This window comes from Molothrus ater, chromosome 5 (assembly GCF_012460135.2).
Source record: "Molothrus ater isolate BHLD 08-10-18 breed brown headed cowbird chromosome 5, BPBGC_Mater_1.1, whole genome shotgun sequence".
Taxonomy (NCBI): Eukaryota; Metazoa; Chordata; class Aves; order Passeriformes; family Icteridae; genus Molothrus; species Molothrus ater.
The window spans coordinates 35,879,224-35,902,921 of NC_050482.2; the positions used below are offsets into that span (position 1 = coordinate 35,879,224).

The 23,698-nt window shown below is 40.5% G+C and overlaps 1 protein-coding gene across 1 annotated transcript in view; it reads left to right on the forward strand.

Annotated features, from left to right (window-relative positions):
* Positions 1–5,798: 5,798 nt before the first annotated feature.
* TBC1D15 (TBC1 domain family member 15) overlaps positions 5,799–23,698 on the forward strand; it is a 35,734-nt gene continuing 17,834 nt past the window's right edge. Inside the window, exons 1-5 of the mRNA XM_036401079.2 lie at positions 5,799–5,853; positions 16,703–16,801; positions 17,041–17,115; positions 17,846–17,984; positions 19,759–19,969. Of these exons, the coding sequence (XP_036256972.1) occupies positions 5,830–5,853; positions 16,703–16,801; positions 17,041–17,115; positions 17,846–17,984; positions 19,759–19,969 (548 nt within the window). The 5' untranslated portion in view covers positions 5,799–5,829. The remainder of the gene's footprint in view (positions 5,854–16,702; positions 16,802–17,040; positions 17,116–17,845; positions 17,985–19,758; positions 19,970–23,698) is intronic.

Sequence of the window (23,698 nt, forward strand, 5' to 3'; positions counted from 1 at the left end):
TATGGCATTTCCTTCCTTTTAATTTTGGTCTATGTATACTTAGTTTGTCTCCATTCTTGTCTAACCTTGTTGCAGAAGGTAGCTAAGCATGGAACAGTATTCTATCTGCATGCTCTACTTGTTCAGGTTAGTGGGTTTTTCATTTTTTCTTTGAGGAACAGGTTAGAAAAGCTATCCTATCTTTATCTCTCAGTTTCTGCTTTGAGGTAGAAACAATTGGTAAGTAGAGAAGGTCCTAAGTGGTCCCAGAGGCTACATTTGCTGGCAAATAAATTAGGCCAGAGTGCATAAGGAGCTCTGGCCTTGAGAGCAGATGGCACAATGCAGCTTTAATCCAGGTGCTTTAGTCCTCTTCTGCCCTTTAAATCATATTTACATGCTGCCAGCTCGCAGTGGCTGTGCTGTCCCCAACCCCGTCTCTGTGTATTAGTCTGAGAAACCATATGTGGTATGGTCCATAATTACATAAAAGAGCAAACTAAGAATAAAATGCAAAGGCTGACTGTACCCCAGGGGCGTTCTTGGTTGACCTGTATGGATGTGGGCAGGAACTGATTTCCCTCCTGCTCTCCTAATTGTGGAATAGAATGGGAGGAGTTTTTAAAAATCTTTTCCTCTTGCATGGGGAAAATAAGAGCATTTCACAGCTAAATCCTTGGATATTTCATTTATTGTCTACAATACAACTAATGCTGAGGAAGGGTACCTCTTAAAATCTGAGGAACTTGAAAAGCCTAGTCTGCAGCTATCTCCTGGGTGACTTGCTGCATCCAGAGTCCAGGACAGCACCCCATTTACTATCTCATTGTGGTCTGTGATAAACTGGAATAGCCTAGAAAAATTGTGGGTTGCATCTGTCCATGCAAGGCTTGGAATACATCCATTTCCTATGAGGAGAAATAAAGATCAAAGGGAAAGATATTTTTGGTACTGTATTTTTTCTTTGTTCCTCTGCTGTGGGGTTGTTTGTACAAATTAAGCCTGTGATGGAAGGACTTGACAGAACCCACACTTGTCTTATGTGGGCCAGGTTTTCATGTGGTTGAGCATGTGGGCAGCTGACACTTCTGAATACAGGAAGGTATCTTGGAACTCTGCTGAAATAGCTGTGTGAACAACAACAATAGCAGCTGCTGCAGCTTTTGGCACAGCAGTAATAGCTATGCTTGCAGCTGTGACAGCAACAGAAGCCACGGGAAAGCCAGGAACACTCTGGCTGCACACTCAGTGCTGGCTGCTGTGCTGTGACCACCTTTTATGTGACAGAAGTGTTAGAGCAGATGGTTAATTAAAATCCAACAAAGAGTGGGCCCCCAGGCTACAGATACCCTCCTCCTTAGACTCCCATCTGTGTAGTGTGTGAAAGGTTGGACTTCAGCATAGAGCTACAGACTGTCCTATTGTTTCCTTAAGGGGCTTATGGAGGAGGGAGAGGGACCTGCTAGCACCATGTCAGCCTATGGAACTTGCTGTTGTGTATCATTCAGGTTTGTAAAGTACAATAATGTAACACATCAATAATGTAGGCTGGGAAGCAGCCTTGCACAAAGGTATCTGAGTGTCAAAACCAGTGCACAACAAATCAATCTTGAGCCAGAAAATAAAGCCATCCTGGGCTCCATCAGGAAGAACACTGCCAGCAAGCTGAGGGGTGATGATACTTCCTCAGCCCTCATGAGAGAGTTCTGGAATGCTGGGTCTAGTGCTGGATTCCCTGGTAGAATGGAGACACTGACAGCCTGGAGTGAGACCTTCGAAGGGCAATCAAAGGCAATTAGGAGACTGGACCATCTGTCATACAAAGAGACGCTGACAGATGTGAGACTGTTGTCTCTAGAAGGCTCAGAGGATCTTTTCAATGTCTAAAAATAGATTATGAGAGGAAGTAAAGAAGGCACTGGTCTCTTTAGTGGTATTCAATGACAAAATGGACCCAAACCGAAGTACAAGAAATTCCATTTAAGTGTAAGAAAAACCTTTGGCATTCTAAAAGCAACCAAACACTGATGAAAGAGCTGGACTGAGGAGGTTGTGGTATGTATATTCTTGAAGATTCTCAAACCTCAAACTTTATAAGGCTCTGAGTGACCATTTGTGATTTGCTCTGGGCAGAAGGGTTGGATTAGACGATCTCTAAAGATTCCTGCCAACTTCAACCTTTCAGCAATCCTTTCATAGAGTAGCCTCATAACAAAGAGTAATTTTGCTCCTCGAGTAACAATATACACATTGTTATACAATGAAAATTTGCTAAAGAACAAGGGAGAAGGCCCAAGATGGATGTCTAGAAGATTGGGTAAGTAGCTAGAAGATGGTCATATATATCTCATGGACTAGATTGGTCTGTGGGACTGAGTTCTCTGAAACATACCGGCCTTCTTGACACTGAGGTAAGTGGTGACTGGCACACTGAGAGCAGCACAAATGGGATTTATATTTTCATTTTTTACTTAGTTGATAGCTCCACGAATGTCAGCTTGAGGAAAAAGCCTTTCACTCAACTTGTGTGCAAATTTTACAAATAATAGGCAAAGTCTAGCACTGAGCTGACTTGACAGAAGCAGGACCTTTGGCAGTGAATGAGAGTGGGTGGTAATTGCCCTCAAAATGAATAATGGCATTTTATCTTGTAGAAGGGTGGGAGTGGGTAGATGAACAGGAGGAATTAAGATGAGAGGGTTAAAATAATATGGGCTGGATGAATGACTAAAACATTCTGCAGAAGTCTGGATGTATCAAAATGGTGTGGGTCACTGTCAGCAAACAGAATGTTACAAGAGAAAATATTTAGCTGTGTGGATAGATGGGGAAAGCTGTGATTTAGTGCTGTTGTACTAGAAAAGATGCCAGCAAGGGAGTTGGGTAAAGCATGTAAGGACGGAGTCCAGAGAGTTCTCTAAGCCTAAGGCATCAACCAAGCTGTGGGCCCTGAGACATATGGTTATTGATATTGAAGAGATAGAGATGAGTGCCAAGAGAATCTGGAGGAAAATAAAACCAATTTGTCTGTTTTGTCTGCAATGATAAAAAGAGATTTTAATTTGGATCAGAATTAATGGCTATGGTAGAAATATGGCAATGAGTCATGAGATAAATATGTATTTATTGACACAATTTCCTACAAAGAAACAGAGGCTTTGATTCAATATGCTAATGATCAAGTTCAAGAGACAGGAGACTAGAAACTGGCAATCATGCTAGTAAAGAGAGCAGACCTCAAGGAGTCATTGTAGATTGTAGCTTGACCAACAGAGTTGAAATCTGAATCTCAATTTTGAGCTCCTCTTAGGAAAGAAACCTTGACAAAGCAGTTTCATTGAAGAGCCAGAACGAGGGGATGCAAAGGAACCAATCAAAGGAAGTCCTCAGTGTTCATTGCAAATTTCAGGGAGGTTAGAGATGAAAAGGAAGTACAGAGGGAACAGGATTACAGATGGGTGTGAAAGTAATGTATGGTTATATTGCAAGGAGTAAGAAATAAAGGAAAAGGGTAGGAAAAGGAAAGGATGAAAAGGAACACACGGGATACCAACTGAGATTAAACCAATGTGGAAGATAGCTAAAACACTTGCACCCCTCAAAGCAATTAATTTATGGTGATCCGTGATGCATTTTTAGTGTGTAGCCTTCTCCCTTGTATTCATCGTGACACTAAGTCGTGTTCTTAAATTTAAACAAAAGGACCACCAAAGTTAAGGTGTCCGTTTTTGCTACACTTTCCAGACCTAGAGATTACTACAAGAACTTGTGATCTGTGTTTTTATTTAATTTTATCATCTTTATGCATGTGTATATACAGAGTCACAACAGGCTTTTCCAACTTTGAAGCAGATCAGTACTTGTCTTGAAATTTGGAAATCTGGTTTTCCAAGTATGGTAATTATCTAAGTATGGTAAGTATGGTAAGTATGGTATGGGTATTAATCTAACTAAATGGGGTTTAAATTCAAAAAGTAGAAGGGAATTATAATGCCACTTTAGGACAGAAATAAAACCCCCCAACCAACCCACTCCAAAACTCAAATTACCTTTGCTCCTTCAGAGAAGCAAATCACTTCCCTGCACGCATCTCTTTTATCTGTTTCAAATAAACAGTATTTGGAGATATACTGTTTGCTCAAAATATTTTATGATATTGTTGGAATATAACCAATGTCTTAAAAACCATTTTTATTATGTTTCAGATATTACGTGAAAGCCAATTTTTAAAAGTAATACCACACATAATATACTTTTCCAGATAAAGAAGACTAATCAAAATCCATTGACTTTTGCAGAATTCTTTCAGGTTTTATAAATCTGTACACGTATGAAAGCTGAATATTTGCTAAGATGGATGAGATTGTAATTAATATCTACTTTTGTCCCTTGATGTGTTGAATGCATTATGTGTTAAAAACTACCATATTGAAAGCAGTGTATTTTTCACTGACATTAAAGATCTGGTATATGAATATTGGGGCAGCTTAGTAGTGCCTGTGGGTGCTGTGACATTGAGATCTTATAGCACCTTCCAGTACCTAAAGGGGGTCTGCAAGATAGCTGGAGAGAGACTATTTGCAAGGGGATGGAACAGTAAGACAAGGGGGAACGGCTTCAAGCAGGCAGAGGGTGGGTTTAGAACAGATATTAGAGAGAAATTCTTTGCTGCGTGGGTGGTGAGGCGCTGGGACGAGTTGCAAAGACGAGTTCTGGATGTCCATCCCTGGCAGTGCTCAAGGCCAGGTTGGATGGGGCTTTGAGCAACGTGGTCCGGTGAAAGGTGTGCCTGGCCATGGCAGGGTGGTTGGAACTAGATGATCTTTAAGGTCCCTCCCAACCCAAACTATTCTATGATTCTGTGACTGGAGCGTAAAGAGAAAGAAAATAGTTTGACAGAGTATGTGTGCTTTATATCAACTATATAACATCGCTCAAATTACAATTGCAATCTCAGGGAGCTCTGAAAAAGGGTGAGAGGAGAAAACAGAAAAAAAATAAATAAAAAGAACAACAATCCCCTTTCTTCCTCGCCGCGCTGTGGAGCGGTCACTGCTGCCCCGGCCGCCGCGGGGCCTGCGGCTGGACACTCGGCAGCCTCCCGGAGGGCTGCGGGCGTGCCAGGGATTCAACAGGAGCGACGGGACCGCGGCCACCGTCGGGAACAGCACAGCGGAGCCAGCCCTCGCTCCCTGTCCCGGCCGCAGCCTGTGGCACAGCACAGCGCAGCCAGCGCTCGCTCCCTGTCCCTGGCCGCAGCCTGTGGCACAGTACAACGGAGCCCAGCCCTCGCTCCCTGTCCCGGCCGCAGCCTGTGGCACAGCACAGCGCAGCCCCAGCCCTCGCTCCCTGTCCCGGCCGCAGCCTGTGGCACAGCACAGCGCAGCCAGCCCTCGCTCCCTGTCCCTGGCCGCAGCCTGTGGCACAGCACAGCGCAGCCCCAGCCCTCGCTCCCTGTCCCGGCCGCAGCCTGTGGCACAGCACAGCGCAGCCAGCGCTCGATCCCTGTCCCCGGCCGCAGCCTGTGGCACAGCAGCGCAGCCAGCGCTCGATCCCTGCCCCGGCCGCAGCCTGTGGCACAGCACAGCGCAGCCCAGCCCTCGCTCCCTGTCCCGGCCGCAGCCTTTGGCACAGCACAGCACAGCGCAGCCCCAGCCCTCGATCCCTATCCCGGCCGCAGCCTGTGGCATAGCGCAGCCCCAGATCTCCCTCCCCGTCCGGGCTGCAGCCTTTCCCAGGCCTGGGCCCCGCGCATTGCGCATGCGCGGCTCGCAGCAGTGACGCTATTGTTGTGGCGCGGCGGGGAAGCACGTGAGGAGTGCGACGTCACCATAAACACTCGTGGGCAACATGGCGGCGCCGCCGAGCGGCAAGGTAACGGGGGCGGGCGGCGGCGGCGGGGCCGGCCTCTTCCGCCTGTCCCTCCGCGGGACGCGCCGTGTCGGGCGCTGGGTCGCCCCAGCTGGCGGGAGTCGCGGGGAGGGGGTTGGACCGCTGAATGGCCGGGCGGGCGCCTTTTCCCCTGCCTGCGGGTGTCGCCTCCCGGGGCCGCGTCTCCGGGTGCCGTCCTGGCCTCGGGCGGGCCGCGCCGGGCGCTGGCAGTGGCCGCGGGCTCTCTGCGCCGGAGGGGGTCGCGGCTTCGGGCGGGACTCGGGCCCTTCCCGCACCTGCCGGCCGGGCAGCGCTCCGCGCCTCCGCGGCAGCTCGGCCCCGGCCCTGGCCCCGGGGTGGCTGGAGGCCGCTCTCCGCAGCGGGCGGCCGCGCTGGCTCCCCGCCTGAGGCTGAGGAACGCGGCTTGTCCCGTCTACGTGTCCGAGTGTCCCGGAGGAGCTCATGGACGGTAGCGGCCTTTCCCCCGGCCTGCGCGCTGGTAGTGTGTGGGAACCTGCCCCCGGCGTGCGTACAAAGCCTTGTCAGGCCCATAGTTTAGTAGTTTAAAAATTTTTGTACGCCGCGGATTCTTGCCGAACGTTCCGGAGCGAAACATTATTGCTTGACAGAGACTGAGCTCGCAGGAGGGGGAGGTACAAGCAACACCCACTGTTTCCCTCCGCCCCCGCCAACACATACAAATTGTGTCCGTATTATTTTTTTGTAAAAATAGTTTTATTTCATTACTCTTTCTTATGAAAGCGTTGCTTTGCAGTGCAGTGTTCTCGAGCACGTGGATCCTTTATTTAGTATTTAAAATCTCGGTGTGGTGTCCGATTGTATGTAGTAGCCATAGTGAGCGTGTGATAGTCTGCGGTTTCACTTTTCCAGCCCAGGACAGAAGATGATAGTTTCAGTTCCCGCTGATCTCGGCGCAAGAGAACACACGTAATTAGCCACGTCTGCGCTTCTCCGAGGGGGCTGAGGAGTGCCCTTAGCTATAGCACGAAAATTCCGTCGAGGTGTTGAAAGCAGATCCGTTTCAACCAGAATTGTTGGAGCAAGCAATTTGTGCAGCTCGAGTTTTTGCAATTTTATTTTTATGTTCTTTACTGCTGTTAGGTATGTAAATATAAAGATAGCCATAGTGCTCTCCCAGCTATTTCTAGCTATGCACATCCAGTTTTTATGTATACAGAGAAGTTACTTTTTTAGTTTTACCCATTTTAATATCAATACAGAAGTTTATTGGATGAAGGGAAATATTTTAATTTTTTAGGGAAATATTTTAATATTTTAATTTTTCAGGTTGTTTTTGGTTTTCCACTTAGGTTTTTATCAGGATCTTCTTCAGGATGTCTCTTGTGAAAGCAGCTGTATTATGATGGATTATATGAGATGCGAGAATGATTGTGGATTAGTTGTTTGTAAATTTGCTGTGTATTCGTTGTTCCTTTCCAAGAGCCATGTTTGCCCGAGATTAAATCTCTAAGATGTTGCAAAACTGTTTTAGTTATGCCACGTCCACAGTACTAATGCAACTTGTTAATGCAACTTCTAATTCAGTTGCATTCTTTGCCATGTCTCTTTTAACACAGAGGAAAAATGACAGTTGTGTTTTCTCAAATTTCACGAAGTGGCTGGACTGGTTTGACGGTTCACTGCTCTCAGGAGCAGTTCCATCCTTCTCTGTATTTCCCCACCTGTGTGTTGCACTATTGCTTTCTTGGATACTGTACTCATTTGATCTGTCAGTAATTAGATCTAGCAAGCTGAAATAACACATACAACTGTGCTTACTTTTGTCTGGGTTAGTTTTCTGTTGGGAGCACATTGGACCACAAATTGTTCCTTTAAGTGCCAGCAGGATTTTGGGAGGGCTTACAAACTAATGAAATTTCACTCCAGGTAGAATAAATGCAGTGTAGGTTGGTACAGACCCAGTATTCTCACTTCAGGCCTTTTGCACTTCAGTGTCTTTACAAGCTGTGGATGTCATAAGTTAACTGCAGTGTTCCTTCTGGCTGTGCAATTTGTTGTAATGGGGTGTTTCAGGTGGTAGCTTTCTGAAGGATCAGTAGGCATTAGTTTGTGGAGTGCTTTATTCTCATGTGGCAGATCTTATCACATGAAAGTAATGTATTTTAATGTATGTGCTCTTTTCTGCAAAGTATTACACAAAGTGGTTCCCATGGAAAGCACGTGGCAGTGTATTAAGCAGCTTTTGTTTGTTTTTTGTTTTGCTTGTTTTTATTTTTATTTCCCAGACCTTATTAATATCAGTAGATTCAGAATCCGCTATTTCATGTAGTCTCTGGTTTCTGCTCCATACAATAATGGGATATGAATTATAAATGTGGTTATTTCATGTACTACTTTACTTGGACTTTTGTCCTGTGATTTTTTTTTTCTTGCTGGAACCTCTCATGCGCTTCTTATCAGTGTTTTTCTCTATATGGATAGTTAACTCTGTTCAGGAAAAGTTACTGCTATTGAATTCTGGAGTCATGACTCATTCTTTATAAATGACTGTCTGCCCTAGAACAGTGTGAGCTTCAGTTTTTTGCCCTTTCTTAGAGTTGCCAGTTTTTTTTCTGGAAGTAACTTGGTAATAAGGTCATTTGTTTTCAGAGCTTTTGACTTTATGCAAACAGGTATATTTATATATTATACTTTTTGAAAACTGGTACATTTTCTCTCTTTTTGTTGCTTAGCAAATGGCAGTTTGTTTATTGTATTCAGAGAACCTACTCTGGATTCACCCTTATAACAGAAAACCATATTAGAAAATGAGCTAAAAAGTTGGGTATGGGGAAAAGAACAAGCTTCAATTTCAGTCTGTCAGTATACAGGTGACTATTGCAGCTGATCTAAAGACAGTAATGATACTTTTTTAATGTTCTTGGAGTTCAGAGTATCTTCAGCACATGGGCTATTAAATCTTTCTCAAGTTACCAATTGACACATGGGCTGTCAGATAAGTTATTTTTCACTCGCTTGTGCTCTTGCTCTTGGAGTTAAAGTTTCAGAGTGTTAACTGGCCAAACATCTGAGCTTTATCTCTAAGCTCAGATGTCTGGCCAGTTCAGCTACTAGAAGTGTCCAAGGAGCACTGCAGCTATTACTAAATAGTGGTGTTAGTGTTGTGTGTTTGGGGAGGGGATTTGTGTTTGCAGTGGAAGTTTTGTTTTTTTTTTTTTTTTTTTTTTTTTTTTTTTAATTTGGTATGTTAAGATTAACTTTGCATCCTTCAGGTATTTTGTTGGCATAGATACAGTGAATTATTTTAGGTATATATCTGTTCTGTGGGATAGGCAGTGTCTTGCTCTACCTTCTACTAGTTAAATGTGAGTGCACAAAACTCCTGTACTGTGCATTGTTGTGCCACTTTATTAAGCATTTGATTTAAAACATTTGTTATATCTTTTTCAGCCTTTATAATTTACTATGAATACAATCATAATTATTTTTTATTATTCTGTACTTTGTGGGTTTTCTTTGTGAACAGAAGACTATCTCTCTTGAATTTATTTAAGGCTTTATTATGCTTGAATGTATAGCAGTTCAGTGATATTTCTGAAATTTCTGTATTTTCTTTCTTTTTTCTATTCATTAAGGATTTCTCTTTGCAGAAGTGCTTACAATAGGACCAGAGGGTTACTACCTGAAGCTCTTGCTCTCAGTACCCTAAACAGACTTATATTTTCACTGATACCCTGCTATTGTTGCAGGAGAAGCAGAAATACCTTGTGGTTCAAGAAATCTTCAGAGCATGAGGCAGAGCTTGAAATATGTTCTGTGGTCAAGTAGGAAACTTTTCTTATGTAGTTCCTGGTGTTGAGAGCTTTCTCATATTTGTCACAACATGAGCAACATTTGTGGGATTCTGTCCCTCTCCACCCCTTCCCTGCTTAGAAATTGGGCGTCTTTAAGACTAGCAGGCATGAAATTTTACTTTCTTGGAAAAAAAGTTGAGCCACAGGCTCAGCAAACAAAAGGCATACAAGATTCAACAAGGCCAAATGTGGGGCAGTCCCAAGCACAAGTACAGTCTGGGTGGAGAATGGATTGAGATGAGCTCAGGGGAGAAAAACGTGAGGGTGTTTGCGGGTGAAGAGCTCAATATCACTCAAATGTCCACCTGTAGCTCAGCCAACTGTGTTTTGGGCTATATCAAAGGCAGTGTGGTTAGCAGATCATGTGAGATGATTTTCCCCCTCTCCTGTGCCCTCATAGGACACCACGTGGACACTGTGTCCATCTCTGGAGTCCTCACCATAGGCATAGATCCAATGTAATAAAGAGGGCTATGAAGATGGTCAGAGAGCTGGAGCACCTCTCCTGTGAAGGAAGGCTGAGAGAGATGGGGGTTTTTCAGTCTGGAGAAGAGAAGGCTCCAGGGACATCCTGGAGCACCCTCCAGTACATAAAGGGGGCTTACAAGAGAGCTGGAGAGGAATTTTTTCCAGGAATGTAGTGATAGGATGAGGGGTCATAGCCTTCAGCTGAAGGGGGAGCATAAGTTTAGATTGGGTATCAGGAAGAAGTTCTTTGCTAAGACTGTGGTGAGACACTGGAACAGATTGCCCAGAGAGGTTGCCTGCTCCCTATCTCTGGAGGTGTTCAAGACCAGGCTGGGTAGGGCTGTGAGTAACCTGGTCTAGTGGAATGTTGCCTGCCCATTGCGGGGGGCTTGCAGCTAGGTGATCTTTAGGGTCCCTTCCAACCCAAACCATTCTGTGATTTGCATTTTATTACAAGCTGAATGCCAGATATTGTAGCATATCTTCTGTGGAGCAGAAGAGTATGTTGATCAAGTTAATGTTGGCTTGATGCTTTGTGGAACACTCTAATGTATTGGCACCTAGTCCTTGGAAACAGACTCTAGATGCAGTAGGTACATCACTGTGCCCAGTGACACTTTAGCAGTGGATATGTGAGTAAGCTTTGGGCAAACATCAGCTATTCCAAAGAGGAAGATGGAAATTCAAGCAGTATAATACAGACTTTTATATTGAATTATATTTCTTTTTACTTAATGCATAAACTAAGATGCTTTCTTTTGTGGGTGTGAGGTTACTTAGGCCAATCATTCTCTGAATTGAATTAATTTTATTGGCCTGTAATTGTTTCCTTACAGTGTAACATTTTTTGTTCTGTTTCCTTTCCATCAGAATCTGAAAATAAGGTGCTGCACAGCTGCTATATCTGTTGTTGATGTTTGTGGACAGAGCCATTTTTCCTTAATTTGAAGTTTGCAGAACATTCAAACTTTTCTACTCAGTCACTTTCTATGAGCATTCCCACTTGCTTTTTCAGCGGTTGAACCCTTGGTGAGGTCCTCTACCTGATTCCCTAACATGAGGCAAAAAATGAAGTAACTGCTATTGAAAAGTTGTTTATACCAGTATTTACACAGTGCCATAATTAGTTACTTACTCCAGAGCAGTGGCTCATTGACTATGTAAGAGCTTCAAACTGTGTCTGTTATGAGATGCTGGATTGCATTTTGGCAGAGCAGTGCTGGCCTTGAGCTGTACTCGGTGGCAGAAAAGGGGAGTGAGTAGAACACACTCTCCAAGAACACAGGGTGAGAATATGAAGTGTCTGAAACATGGGACAAACTAGCTGGGAGAGTTGCAGTGCTTCTCCTTTCTGTCAACTCTTCTGTGTTTGACAGGTTGTTGGTATGTTACAGACCTAGGAACAGGAGATAAAACAATCAGTACACATGATGACAGCTAATACTTAGGTGCTCAGCACAGGCAGGGTGGAAAATACATGGGTGAGGATGGCAGGACCATCCTGTTCTGTGGTAGCCCCAGATCTTAGCTCTCCTTTTATTTGTTGTCTATACTTCATTGTCTTAGAGTGCAATGTTGTCATCTTTCACTAGTGGGTAGCACAGGGCTGTAAATTGCTATCAAATGGCAAACATTAAATCACAAGACTTTGCTTGTATTCTCTCATATATTGTTGTTGGTGCTGTAGCATCCCAAAGGCCTTCTGCTCATACATGTCTTTAGAATAAAAATGCTACAGACATTGCCTGTTTGCTGCTCAGTGTAAGCAGAACAATAGAAGTATGGAGATATGCATTGTCCATGCTGTGTCCTTATGTTATTAAGAATGAGACAATTTATTTCTCAGAAAATGTTACTGGGGCAATGGTGGGACTTCAGAAACCTATTTTTTGCTGGACACAGACTATAAATACTTGAAGAGTTTTCCAGAACCTTAACTAGCATATGCCATGACATGTAAACTGAGCCTACATCCTGCTGCTTCCATCTGTTTTTTTTTTTTAATAGTGGGTGGGTAGGCAGCTATTGCTTTGTGCAGCTTTCCTGAATTTTCTGCTGTGGTTCCCTGTTTCTATAGACCCTCACTCAGGATACGAGTTGGAATAGCTGTTGTCTCTGTGTGGTACAGTGCTTTCAATGACTGATCAGATGAATTGTGAATTTGCCTTTAACCCCTGTAGCACCCATGGAAAAAAAGAAACAGGTCAAAGTGGCTCACTAGCATTTGGAAACTTGCATCAACTTTCAGCTTTTGGTGGGATTCTGAGACAGACAGGCAATGGGTCTAGTTTTCATTCAGTAGAACTGGACAAATAAATATGCTGTGAATTGTGCTTGTATGCTGCCAGCACGGACTACTTGATAAGCAGGAAAGACTTATGCTCATAAGCTTCTCAGGTACTTCTTATTTCAAACTTGAAACTTTAGGATTATTAAAAAGTGATACTTAAATCATACTAACTTTTTTCCTACTGTCTCCATGATTTTCTTAGAGAAAAAAGTTGCCAGCTGAATGCTTTTACAGTCTTAAGTTGCCTTAAGTAATGCTTATGATTTGAAGTATTCTAGGAACTTAAGGATACCAAGGATGGATAGATCTGGTCTGCACAGAACTAGCTTTAAGCTAGTAAAATGTCTGAAAATCTTTCAGTAATTCCAATGTACAGCCGCAAGATATAATTAAAATGTGTTTGAAATCAAGTTATTTTCAAAGTTGTTCAGCTCCTGTCACATTACATCTTCATTTGCTTTGGTTGTGTTGGTGTGTGTTTTTGATAAATGCTCTTCTTTTTTTTTATTTGTGTTTTTGTTGTGGAACCAACATGGCTTTCATGTAGGTAATAACATCTAAACCTGTGACATATGCTTCTCTGTGGGCAGTTCAGTAGATGTTTGCAAACAGGTACAGAAGAAAACAGAACAATCACTGTTTAAATCTGTAGTGAGGTCTGTCATTGCTGGACAGCTATTTTGGCCTCGAGCGTCTGAGCAACACAAACGGCTTTTCTTCCCTGAGGTTCTGTTTCAGGGACCAGTGGATAGACTGCAGAACACAGAATTCTTATTAGCTGGATGGGTGGAAGGGCTGTAATACTGGGGTGGGGGATACTTTTGGGATTTTATTAAAATCCTTGGGACACATCAACTTATCTAGTGACCTGTGGTATGCACTTATTAACATCAACTTGTCCTTTTTTTTATGATGGGCATAGTGATTTTGTGTAGATTTAGGGGAAGAGTGATGGCTCTAATCATATGAAAACACAGCAAAAGATTGAGCTTGTCTCCACCTTCTTCTTACCTTTGTAAAGGAACCCATGTGAAATATGGAGGAGCCCATATGTAAAATAATGACTAGTGCAAAACCAAGGTGAGCCAGCAGAGTGTTTTCCTGTCTTGTAATACAAAAAGCATGATGGACTGACTGAGCAGATAATATTCTTTAAAACTCTTGAATTCTTTCACACAGTGGGTAATGAGGCCTTCCTAGTTCACTAAAGGCTAAAGATTATCAAAATTTCAAGGAGCTTAGGTTGCTTTCCTGTGCCAAGGGGGTTGACAGGTAATACAGAAGCAGATTTGGGTTGGTTTTGGAGGGGTATAGTTATTTCAACAGCTAATGAGGGGCATCGGTCTCGTTATCTTGCCCTGCCTGTATATAGTTCCTTCTGCTCTCTCCATATGTAGCAAGATCTCACTATGTAGTTGTTGCACGCAGACCTTACACAAGTCCTTGGTATTTTACTGATGCTTCAGGTAATCCTCTAACATCTGCTGCCTTTTTGCATGTTCTGCAGTAACTTACTGCTTAGGCAAGAGTCAGTGTGTGAAGCTATTATTTAGTTTTGAAATCTGTTTTCTTGAATGCTTAAGAGGTCCAAGTGTGCTGACTCACCAGGTGTTTCCCTGAGTGTTGGGCTGCAGAGGCCCTGAGCAAAAACCTTTGTAGGCCACATGGTGTGTGAGATTGAGCTACTAAGTGTAGCAGTGGTTGTCTACTACTACAACCAGAACTGGTGGTTGTAGTGATGGATGGGTTTTATTCAAATCTAACTATTGGTATACTGTCTTTTGGTTTGATACTTTCCTTAGTACTAATTACTTGTACATGTAATTTAACATTACTTTTCTTCTTTAAATTGATTTTGAATAGCTTGTCCGTGTTGCAATACCAGAAGACAAAAATCTGTAACAAACTATGTTTTACTGTAAAGTACTGTAAGAATACCTAATAGCATTTTTGATTTTTCAGCTTGCTAAGAGCACTGTGTGAAATATAGCCACTCAATGTAGCTAATTTTCAAGTGCTACCACAATAGAATTACATTCCCGAACTCAGTTTGTTCAAATGCATTTATGGAGTTACCTTACAAAGTACTGCTGAATAGAGTGGCTCAGTATTTTGAAGAATTCAATATGGTAACTCCCAAAATGTTTTGCAGAGGGATTAACTGTGAAAAACCATCTAGATACTCTTTTGTACAATAATGCTATCTCTTTCTTCTAATTAGTTACAGTTCTAGTTAACAGTTGAAAAAAGTAAATAAGTAGATCATGCTTGCGATTGGAAAAGAAGAATCTCAGCAGCTTGGCCTTCTGGCCTTTCAAACTTGTAGAAGATTTTCTCTTAAATAACAGTATGAGGGGAATAAGGTGCTTTGTGTCCAGTCCTCTGTTTTACAGACACCCTCTGAAGTTCTGAGCGTGTGCTTTGGGTTTTTTGGTGGAGAATGGCACAGGGAGCTGAAGCTGTTACAAAGAGCAGTGTAAGATTTTTCAGTTGCATGACAACTGTGGCATTAGAAACACATTTTCTTTTTCCATGAAAGGAAGTGTTTGTCCTTCTGAGAGATTAATGGACAGAAGAATAATAAAACCAGTTATTAGATGGCGTACCTTCTAGACTGAGAAGGTATACTTTCTGATACATTTTTTGCAGAAGTGCACTTCTACCAGTATAACTCTGATACAAATAGATTTTTTTTTTTCCTGGAGCAGCTGTCCAAGGGGTTGATGACTGATTCATATTTCTGACTAGTTTTCATGATACATCAGGTCCAAATAGCTAGAAGGTAAAATTTAAATAAACATCAAGGTTGCCTTGTTTGAACGGAACTGAATTTGAAAACACATAATTGCACCAGTGATGATCTGCATTTTGTTTTATTCTTTGCAGAATTCTGGTTATTTCTTTTGTATCATGTTGGACAGTAATTAGGGTGGGTTTTTTGATAGAAAAGAGAAAAAACTGTAATAGAGAACAGGAAAGAAGACTTCCAATATTTGAAAGGCAATGATGTTAATAGTCCTTCAAGCAGGAGATGTGCTAAGTGACCTTTAGACATTTCTTCCAAGTGATATTTCAGCTTAACTAGAGCACTTCTGAAATTTCTTGCTTGTGTTAAAGGTAGAGAAATTGCAGCAAAACTAAAACAGAAAGGATGAATTAAGTAAATTTTATGGCTCTTTTTCAGCCATGTTTTCTCATCTGGCTAGTTAAGCTTACACACCTAACCTTTTGAAACAGTCAGGCAAAACTAACCTTTTAGTTTACTGGCCTGACTACAAGTGTAATGATTTTAGAAAGCGGATAAATGAGAAAAATAGCTCCTGATATTTTAGAACCAAAGAAATGCATTATCTGTCTCTGATAGTTAAAAATTTCTAAGCTTTGCCTTTAAAAATAGGTTTCTTAAGGCAGTGTTTGCAGCTTGGTGTGAAAATGAAAATGGTTCTCAAACAATTACTGTTACTGTTTGATTTATTTCACTTTCACAAAATTGAAGGGACTTTTCACTCTTAGACTTGTGTAAAATAGGACCCATTTACAGTCATTATAGAGCTTTTAAGAGTATGTGTATGTAGCTTTCAAAAGCCTGCTAAATTTTGACAGCCAAGGGTTCTTTGATTTTCTTTTAATTTTTTTTTTTTTTGAGAGCATGATCAGAATACTGTGAAGGGTTTTGCAAATGCTTGAATGCAAAAGTTATGTGGGCCGTGTGCACTCCTACAAGACCTTCTTATCCAGCTGTTACATATTCTACCTTTCAGATGGAATCTTTGCCACTGGCCCTGCATTTAATTTCAGGGTATAGTTTTTTATTTCTCTGGAGTTCATCTTTTTACAGTATATTGGTCCATTTTAAATTTAAATTAGTTTTATAATTTCAACATGCTTACTGGTAGGTGGCAGAAAGGCAGGCTATATAAGAAAGCCTTTTAATGTTTTAAAAGCTGTATAGGACTTTCACTGAACCTGTACCTGCTGATTTAAAAATAATTTTCTCGTGGTGTTTTAACAAAGTAGTACTAGTCAGTATGTTGCTTAGAGAGTAAGTTTGATCAGTTCCATTTCTTATTGTTTCTTGATTTAGGTAAGTGAAAGTCTGGGATCTTGGACTCTTTGTAACAAAATCCCTAACAAGATAGAAGTGTTTATTTCGACTTCTCTCAGCGAGTCAAAATGATAATGAGTACCATAGGGGGATAAACAATTTTAAGGATTTTAAAACATTGTTTTTTAAAGTTTATTACTCATTTTGTTATAGGTTGTATATGAGCAAGAAGGAGTTTTCATTCACTCCTCCTGTGGAAAAAATGATGACCAGGACAACTTAATAGCAGGAATACTGCGTGTCATAGAAAAGGTATGTACATGATACACTTACTGAACTTTTGTATTTGTTGGCAAAACACATAACAAGTTTGGCAAATCTTAAATGCCTTTTTAAAGTGTAGGATTTTGTACACGAACAAACATCACATTGTGTTTGACATTGTCATCATCTATATGTATATGTAAGTTTTAACGTAGTCACACGGTGACTATATATGGCAATAAATACATTGCTGTGTAGTGTTGAATTTTTTGTGATTTGTATTGTAGGAAAATGAAGTGGTAGTAGACTGGAGACCACTGGATGAGACTTTGGATACTTCTAATATCCTCTGTGCTGGAAAGGTTGGTTTGTTAGTTATCAGTGTTCTTCATTATGTTTCTCTAGAGATTTTATTTTGTGTTAACTAATGTGTAGGTGATTTCATAACTGGAAGCAAAGCTTATTTATTATTGGTAGTAATAGCTATATGTAGGAATCTTATTTGCAGACTGCAGGCCAGTTCAGGTTATTAGAATACATGTGTAGGTTGACTGTATTTAGTTTTTACTTGGTTCACAAATAAAATAGTAGAGGACTAACTATGAATAGTAAAGACCAAATGAGTGTAAATATATCACAGTCACCAGTCCCTCTGCATCTACTGTGTTGTAGTTTGGTGATTCACTCTTCATAGTTAGACACGAAAGTGAGAGGTGCTGTTCTAATGCAAAATAAAAATAGAAGTCTGTGGGGGTTCCAAGATGCAGTGATATGTGGTATTTAATCAGTATTAAGAGGATGTGACTAAAAAAGATTCATGTTTTACACTTAAATGAATAATTTGTTATGCTTATAAAGTCTGCAAGAGAGGCAAAGATATTTTAGGATGTTGGAATTTACTGAGTAAAACACATAGTCTTAGTCATAAGTCCAAATTTCCTGTGTTGAACTGTATTATGTTTCTGAGGATTTCAATACATTTTCTTTTAATCTACAAAATAAAGATGCTGATTCTTCAGGTTGAATCTGAGAAACCAGGTCAATTTTCATGTCTTGTGTTTTTTGATAGTTGCTTTTGTTGTTTTATCTCAGGATTCCAGTTCTGTTGTGGAGTGGACTCAAACTCCGAAAGAAAAATGTTCCCGAGGAGCAGATCGTCCAAGTAGTTATGAAGCAGAATGGGACATGGTCACCACAGTCTCTTTTAAGAAGAAACCTCATTCAAATGGAGGTACTTAAAAAAATGTGGAGGGTTTTTTTGTGTGTATAGTGTTTTGGTTTTCTTCCATGATGGTAACTTGTAACTAAAGAATTGCCTTTAAGAATAGCCTTTTTGAAAGGCTGGGATTCATTTGTGGTAAGAGATGAATATCTGGGTGTGGAAAAAAATTCTCAAGTGGAATAGCTGTCATCTGCCTATGTTTTTTTCCTTAATTTGGTAGAGAATTGTATTTAAAAAGAACATTAAATCTAACTTCTTGCTTCATCATTAGATGTAGTAGCAATTTTATCTGCACTGGGCTTGCATTCTTTAAAACAAGTGGAATTCAAACTAGGTGTCATGATAGAAATGAAAATGAAAAAATAAGTGCTTTGCTACTCAAATGCCTTTCCATACTGCAGCAGCAGGGGGAGATGGAATGTACAGTTATGACATACATGGGTCTTTAATATGGTCTTTTTTACGTGGTCAAAATGATTCTATAGCTACAACATTTTTGTTATAGTGTCTCAGTAGAGATGTTGAAAAACAAGTTGTGATGAAAGAACAGTGATTCTCGAGTAATCTTTTTTTCTCTGATTCGCATATAGTGTTTTTTCTTTAATAATACTTGTTTTCCATGTAGTATTCATCCTGTAACTGGGGATTATTGTGCTTGTTTTACCATCTTTATAATGGTTTTAAATGTCATGTCTGTCATCTACAGGGTTTGGATGTCAGATTATGAATGTTTTTGAGTAAAACACAGTCCTTGGCTTTTATATATATACACACACACACAGCATCTCTGTTGGGTAAATATGGTTTACCACATCACTAGTTTATATTGAATTTTCATCTCCAGTCAGCAGGGCATTCCTTCATCCATAGTGACTGTCACTGAGGACTACTTTGATTATGCTCTTTGCCACTTCTTGCTTATTTCCAATTGCTGTAATTTGATGGGAGCAGGCCAGGGGGTGTCCCAAGTTCCTTCTGGACATGCTGGCAATTTTGTGTCCTCTGGTAAAGTACACTTTAATCCCTTCTCCTTGAATATATGGAGTTTTGCACAGCATGTATGCAAGCTTTCACACTACCGGAGGAAAGGGTGAGGGGGAGATTTCCAAATCCTTTGCCCTTACTTCGGCAGCAGCCTTACACGACATGTGGCTAGTAACTGTGGGTAATATATAGGTTACAGGATTGTAGCACATATGATGTTTAGTTTGGGTAAGTAGCACTACCTGGTGGAAGTGCAGGTTGGATTTAGCTTGCTGCTGGAATTTGATACAGCAGATGTGCATTTAACTGCTTGATCACTTCTGTTGTAGGATCACAGAGTATCTTGAGTTGCAGGTAACCCACAGGGATCAATAAAGTCCAGCTCTTGGCCCTGCACAGGCCAACTCCAAGAATCACACCATGTACCTGAGAGTGTTGTCCAAAATGCTTCTTGAACTCTTGTTAAGTTTAATGCCTAAACTTAAGCATCAAACTTCCCTGGGAGTCTGTTCCAGTGCCCAACCATCCTCTGGGTGAAAAACCTTTTTCTATAAACTGTAGGTACAGTTTTAGGGGAGTAGCCTGATGGACTTGTTGATTGTTTTACAAGTCCATAGAAGACAAGGAGGCTCAAAGGAAAATGCAGAAATAGTAGTTACAGTGCGTATTTTATTATTAGATACCAATGCTGGTGTTTATGTTTTGAGTTTGTTTTTTAGGAACAGTGATAGATATGATGTATTTATAATTGCTAACACTGAAAGTCAAACTGAAATCATGTGCTGATTTTGTTTTTAAGATGCTACAACTCATGCAAACAGAGAAAGCAAGTGGTCGTTCCTGTTCAGTTTGACAGATCTGAAATCAATCAAACAAAACAAAGAAGGCATGGGATGGTCTTATTTGGTGTTCTGTCTGAAGGATGATGTGAAACTTCCAGCTCTTCACTTTCATCATGGAGATAGCAAATCATTGATTAAATGTCTTGAAAAGCACGTTGCACTGAATGAGTAAGTATCAGACAACTCATAGTTCTGTAAAATACAGATTATTGGTTTACTTAAATCATGTAATGAATTTCAGAGTAATACTTCCTGATTGTTATTCCATTCCTTTTTTTATTAGTAGAAATAGTTTTCAAGGTGACTGAAACTATGGTTTCATATATGCATTTGGAATGTAAGCTGAAGTTTAAAAATTATTGCATTGATTTATGAAGTATTTTAGAATCTGAAGTGTTACTAGCTCCAAATGCCTCAGTTGCTCCCTCTAGTGGGTGCAGAAGCTTGTTATGAACATGCAGTGTAAAAGTTAAATCCTTCATGAGCTACTCCTATAAAATGGGATAATTTGTGTTACAATTTGAGATGCTCTCCTTTGTGCAAAATATGCATGAATATTTATGTGAGTGTGCAAGGTAACTTACAGTACTGTCAGCTAAATCAATTAGTATATAAATGTTTTCCCCCACAGTTCTGTTCCCTTGTAATTTCTTGCCTGGTCAGTGTTTCACTTTTCACTCTTGATCTTTACCACACAAATCCACTATCTGAGTGTAAATATAGTTAAGACCCTATCATTCTGTTAAATAATTTGGTGTTGTTGTGTAGTTATATTGTGCTACCTCCAAGTTTTTTACTAGATAGCCTTTTTGATCAGCATGCATAAGTGTAGAATAAAATAAAATTTTCTGCACTCACCATGTCAGCATAAATATAATCGAAGAAGCCAACAGGTAAATAAGGCTAGATAGAATATGAAGAAATAAATGTGATATAACATGTATACCTTTAATAGCTGTAATATTAGTGTAGCATGTAATCTGTTTTCAAAAGTGTTTTGCTGTTGTCATTTGCAGCATAATAGTGTGATGACAGATTTGAAGGTGGATAGTGAAAGGGCTGTAGAATTCTTACAGAGGGCTCTTCTTACATTAGTAGCATCACTGAGGCCAGAGATGCCTTCAACAACTAGAGCAGGCGGATGCTGAGTAATACTAAGGAAAATTTTGCTGGAGAGCAAGTCAGTAGGATGTGAGTGGTTGTATATTTATGGAATTGATTTGTGAAAGGCTTTGACAGTTTCAAGGCATGGTGTTGGGGTTTGTGATAATCAGAAGTTTTCAGCTGCTTGGAGAAGGTAGCATGGTCAGTGTGTCCAGTTGGTGGAATGCCACTGGCTGTAGTAAGTGAGCTTTGTAAGGGGAAAAGTCAGGAGGAGCAAAGGAGGGGCTAGTAGGAGACAGGATGAAATTGTAAATATGAATATTCTCTGTACAACTGTAGATTAGAAAATCCTGAATCACAACTTCATCTTAAATCCTGAGGGTTTTTTTTCTCTAGGTTCCCTTCCTTAAACATCCTCATTTAGTTTCATAATTTCCCAGCCTCTGCAGGCATAGGGAAACATTGTTGTCCTGCCATCCCCCTCTCTTCCTTTTTCCCCAAGGAAACTGTTCCTTTTTGAGCATACTGTGTTTAGTTATTTGTGGATACCTTCTGACTAGCTGCTGGTAAACTGGGGCAGGTTTTGGGAGCAACTGATGTAGCAAACTCTGGAAAAAGACTGTGTTATATGGTGAGTTACAGAAAGCTTTATATCAGATCTGTGTAAGCTGTTACTTGTGGACTGCAGCAACATATTTGAAGTTTTCTAACTGATTTCTAGGATAAGACAGCAAAACTTGAGGTGATGTTCAGGCTTGGAGGACGTGCTGTACTGCTGTATTGTATTGCCACCTTGAACAGTTGTAAGCATTAACGAATGCAAGAGCAGATATTTCAGGAACTTTAAAGTAAAAAGCAAGGATAGCTACAGAAATTCAGTTTGGATGGCCTTAAGCATTGACCTGAGCAGGAATTTCAAGTTTTAGTTTTCTTATTCAGTTAAGGTGTCTTCTGTCACCAAATTCTGTTCTGTTGCTTAGTCATGAATTATGACCATTATTTTTTTCTAAGGAAAGAGAAAAGAACAAATAGGCCATTCAAGTTATGGAAATGACAGAGTCAGTCTGTATGTCTCTGTTGTTTCCTAATAGGTTATTCATTCTTTAGTACATAATGTATCTCAGCTCACAACCTCATTTAGTAAAAGATGTTTACTCAGCTGTCTGGATGCCACAAACAAATATTTGTCAGTGTAATTACTTGTTATCACAACTTGTTTTTTATAAACATGGGATATTGATATTAAGGCAGAAATTTTAGCTTATGTATATATTATCTTTATGTTATTGGCCTTTTTTATGTTCCTATTACCTCAAAAGATTTTGTTCTTCTCTAACACCATTCTTTATAAATACCACGTCATTGCTGAAATCAGCATGAAGCAGCTAAAGTTATACAAAATAGTTGTAATTTGTTGTCCTTAGGATTAGGTGCCTTCTAGTTTAATTGCACTAGTATAATATTGAGAAAATATCATGTGCACAGATGACACTTTCTAAGTCACAGGACTATGAGGAAGTTTCAGAAAATGTATAGCTCACAAATTTTTGAACATTACCTAATGTGTTGATACCCCCCTGACTGTCCAGAAAGTGTGTTTAATTAAAAGGGAGGTGTGGTACAAAGTTTTAATTCTTTTAGTTAAGAGAAACATAATACATGACTCAGCCTTTGCCCCTGTGCTGCTCTTTAGAAAAAGCCAATTGAGCTTCATTAACTGTTGGTGCCTCAGAACTATGACTGTGATGTCTGGCTGTCTCAAAAGAAGATCTCTTGTTGCATTTCATATCCGTCAGTGTTTACAGTGTCCTGTCCTGTTGGAATGGGAAAGAGATAAGCCTTATTAAAGTTCTTATCTTTGACTTTAATAACATGGTAGATGATGCAGGTGCTAATAAAAAGAAAAGTAATTTTTCTTTCAAAAACTAGAAATAGTGGATTTAAACTTTGTGAGAGAGCAATAGAGAGGTATTTTATAAATGTAAGTCTGTGCAATGGATTAGGGTCAGATGGCAAAGTGCTTGGCTTTCTCCTGCCTGGATACAAACTCTGAGGCTTGAATGTCAGCCTGCTTTCTGAGCTGTTCTCTCTTCTGTCACCTACTGAGCAGTAAATTGGTGATTCAGCAGCTGCTTAAGGAAGTAATGGGGTGCCTGTGCTGAAGAAGGGGGCAAAATGGGATGTTGCAGGGGGAGTAGGTGTTAGAGCAAAAGAACAGATTCATTACTGGGAACAGCATGGTTTCAATGCCTTTGTTGTCACTATTTTCATCTGCCTGTGGAACCCTGTTGAGTAGCAAATGTGTTGAGCAGGAGTGTACAAATACAGTGAGTTAGACCAAGTCAGGTTTGTATTCATTAAGCTTCTGGAGTCTACACAGGAATATGTTTGCAGGGCTGTACTGGGATGGTTCTGTTTTGCAGTACAATGGCTCTGGTGTCTTTTAAACTCCTATGATAAAGGAGATTATTCTGAATAATTCCAAGATTCATACTGATAGGAGCTTGTTGTAGTACTATAGAAATTTGTTGATGTGCTTTCATACATTGAAAAGCAGTTTGTATTCCTTAATGTAATGTTTTACAGGGTGCAATAATGTAAGATTTACTAACTGGTAGAAAGAATTCCTTAACTGTATGGGTGACATAGGCTCTTTTCACTTCCTCTATTATGTTAAGGGAGTTTGAGCATATATTGTGTTGAGGCTGACTGTGTCTCGCTACATTTCCTGTGTCACATTTTTTTGTCCATTGTCAAAACTAGAAAAATGTACTGAAGAAAATTTTGTCACCT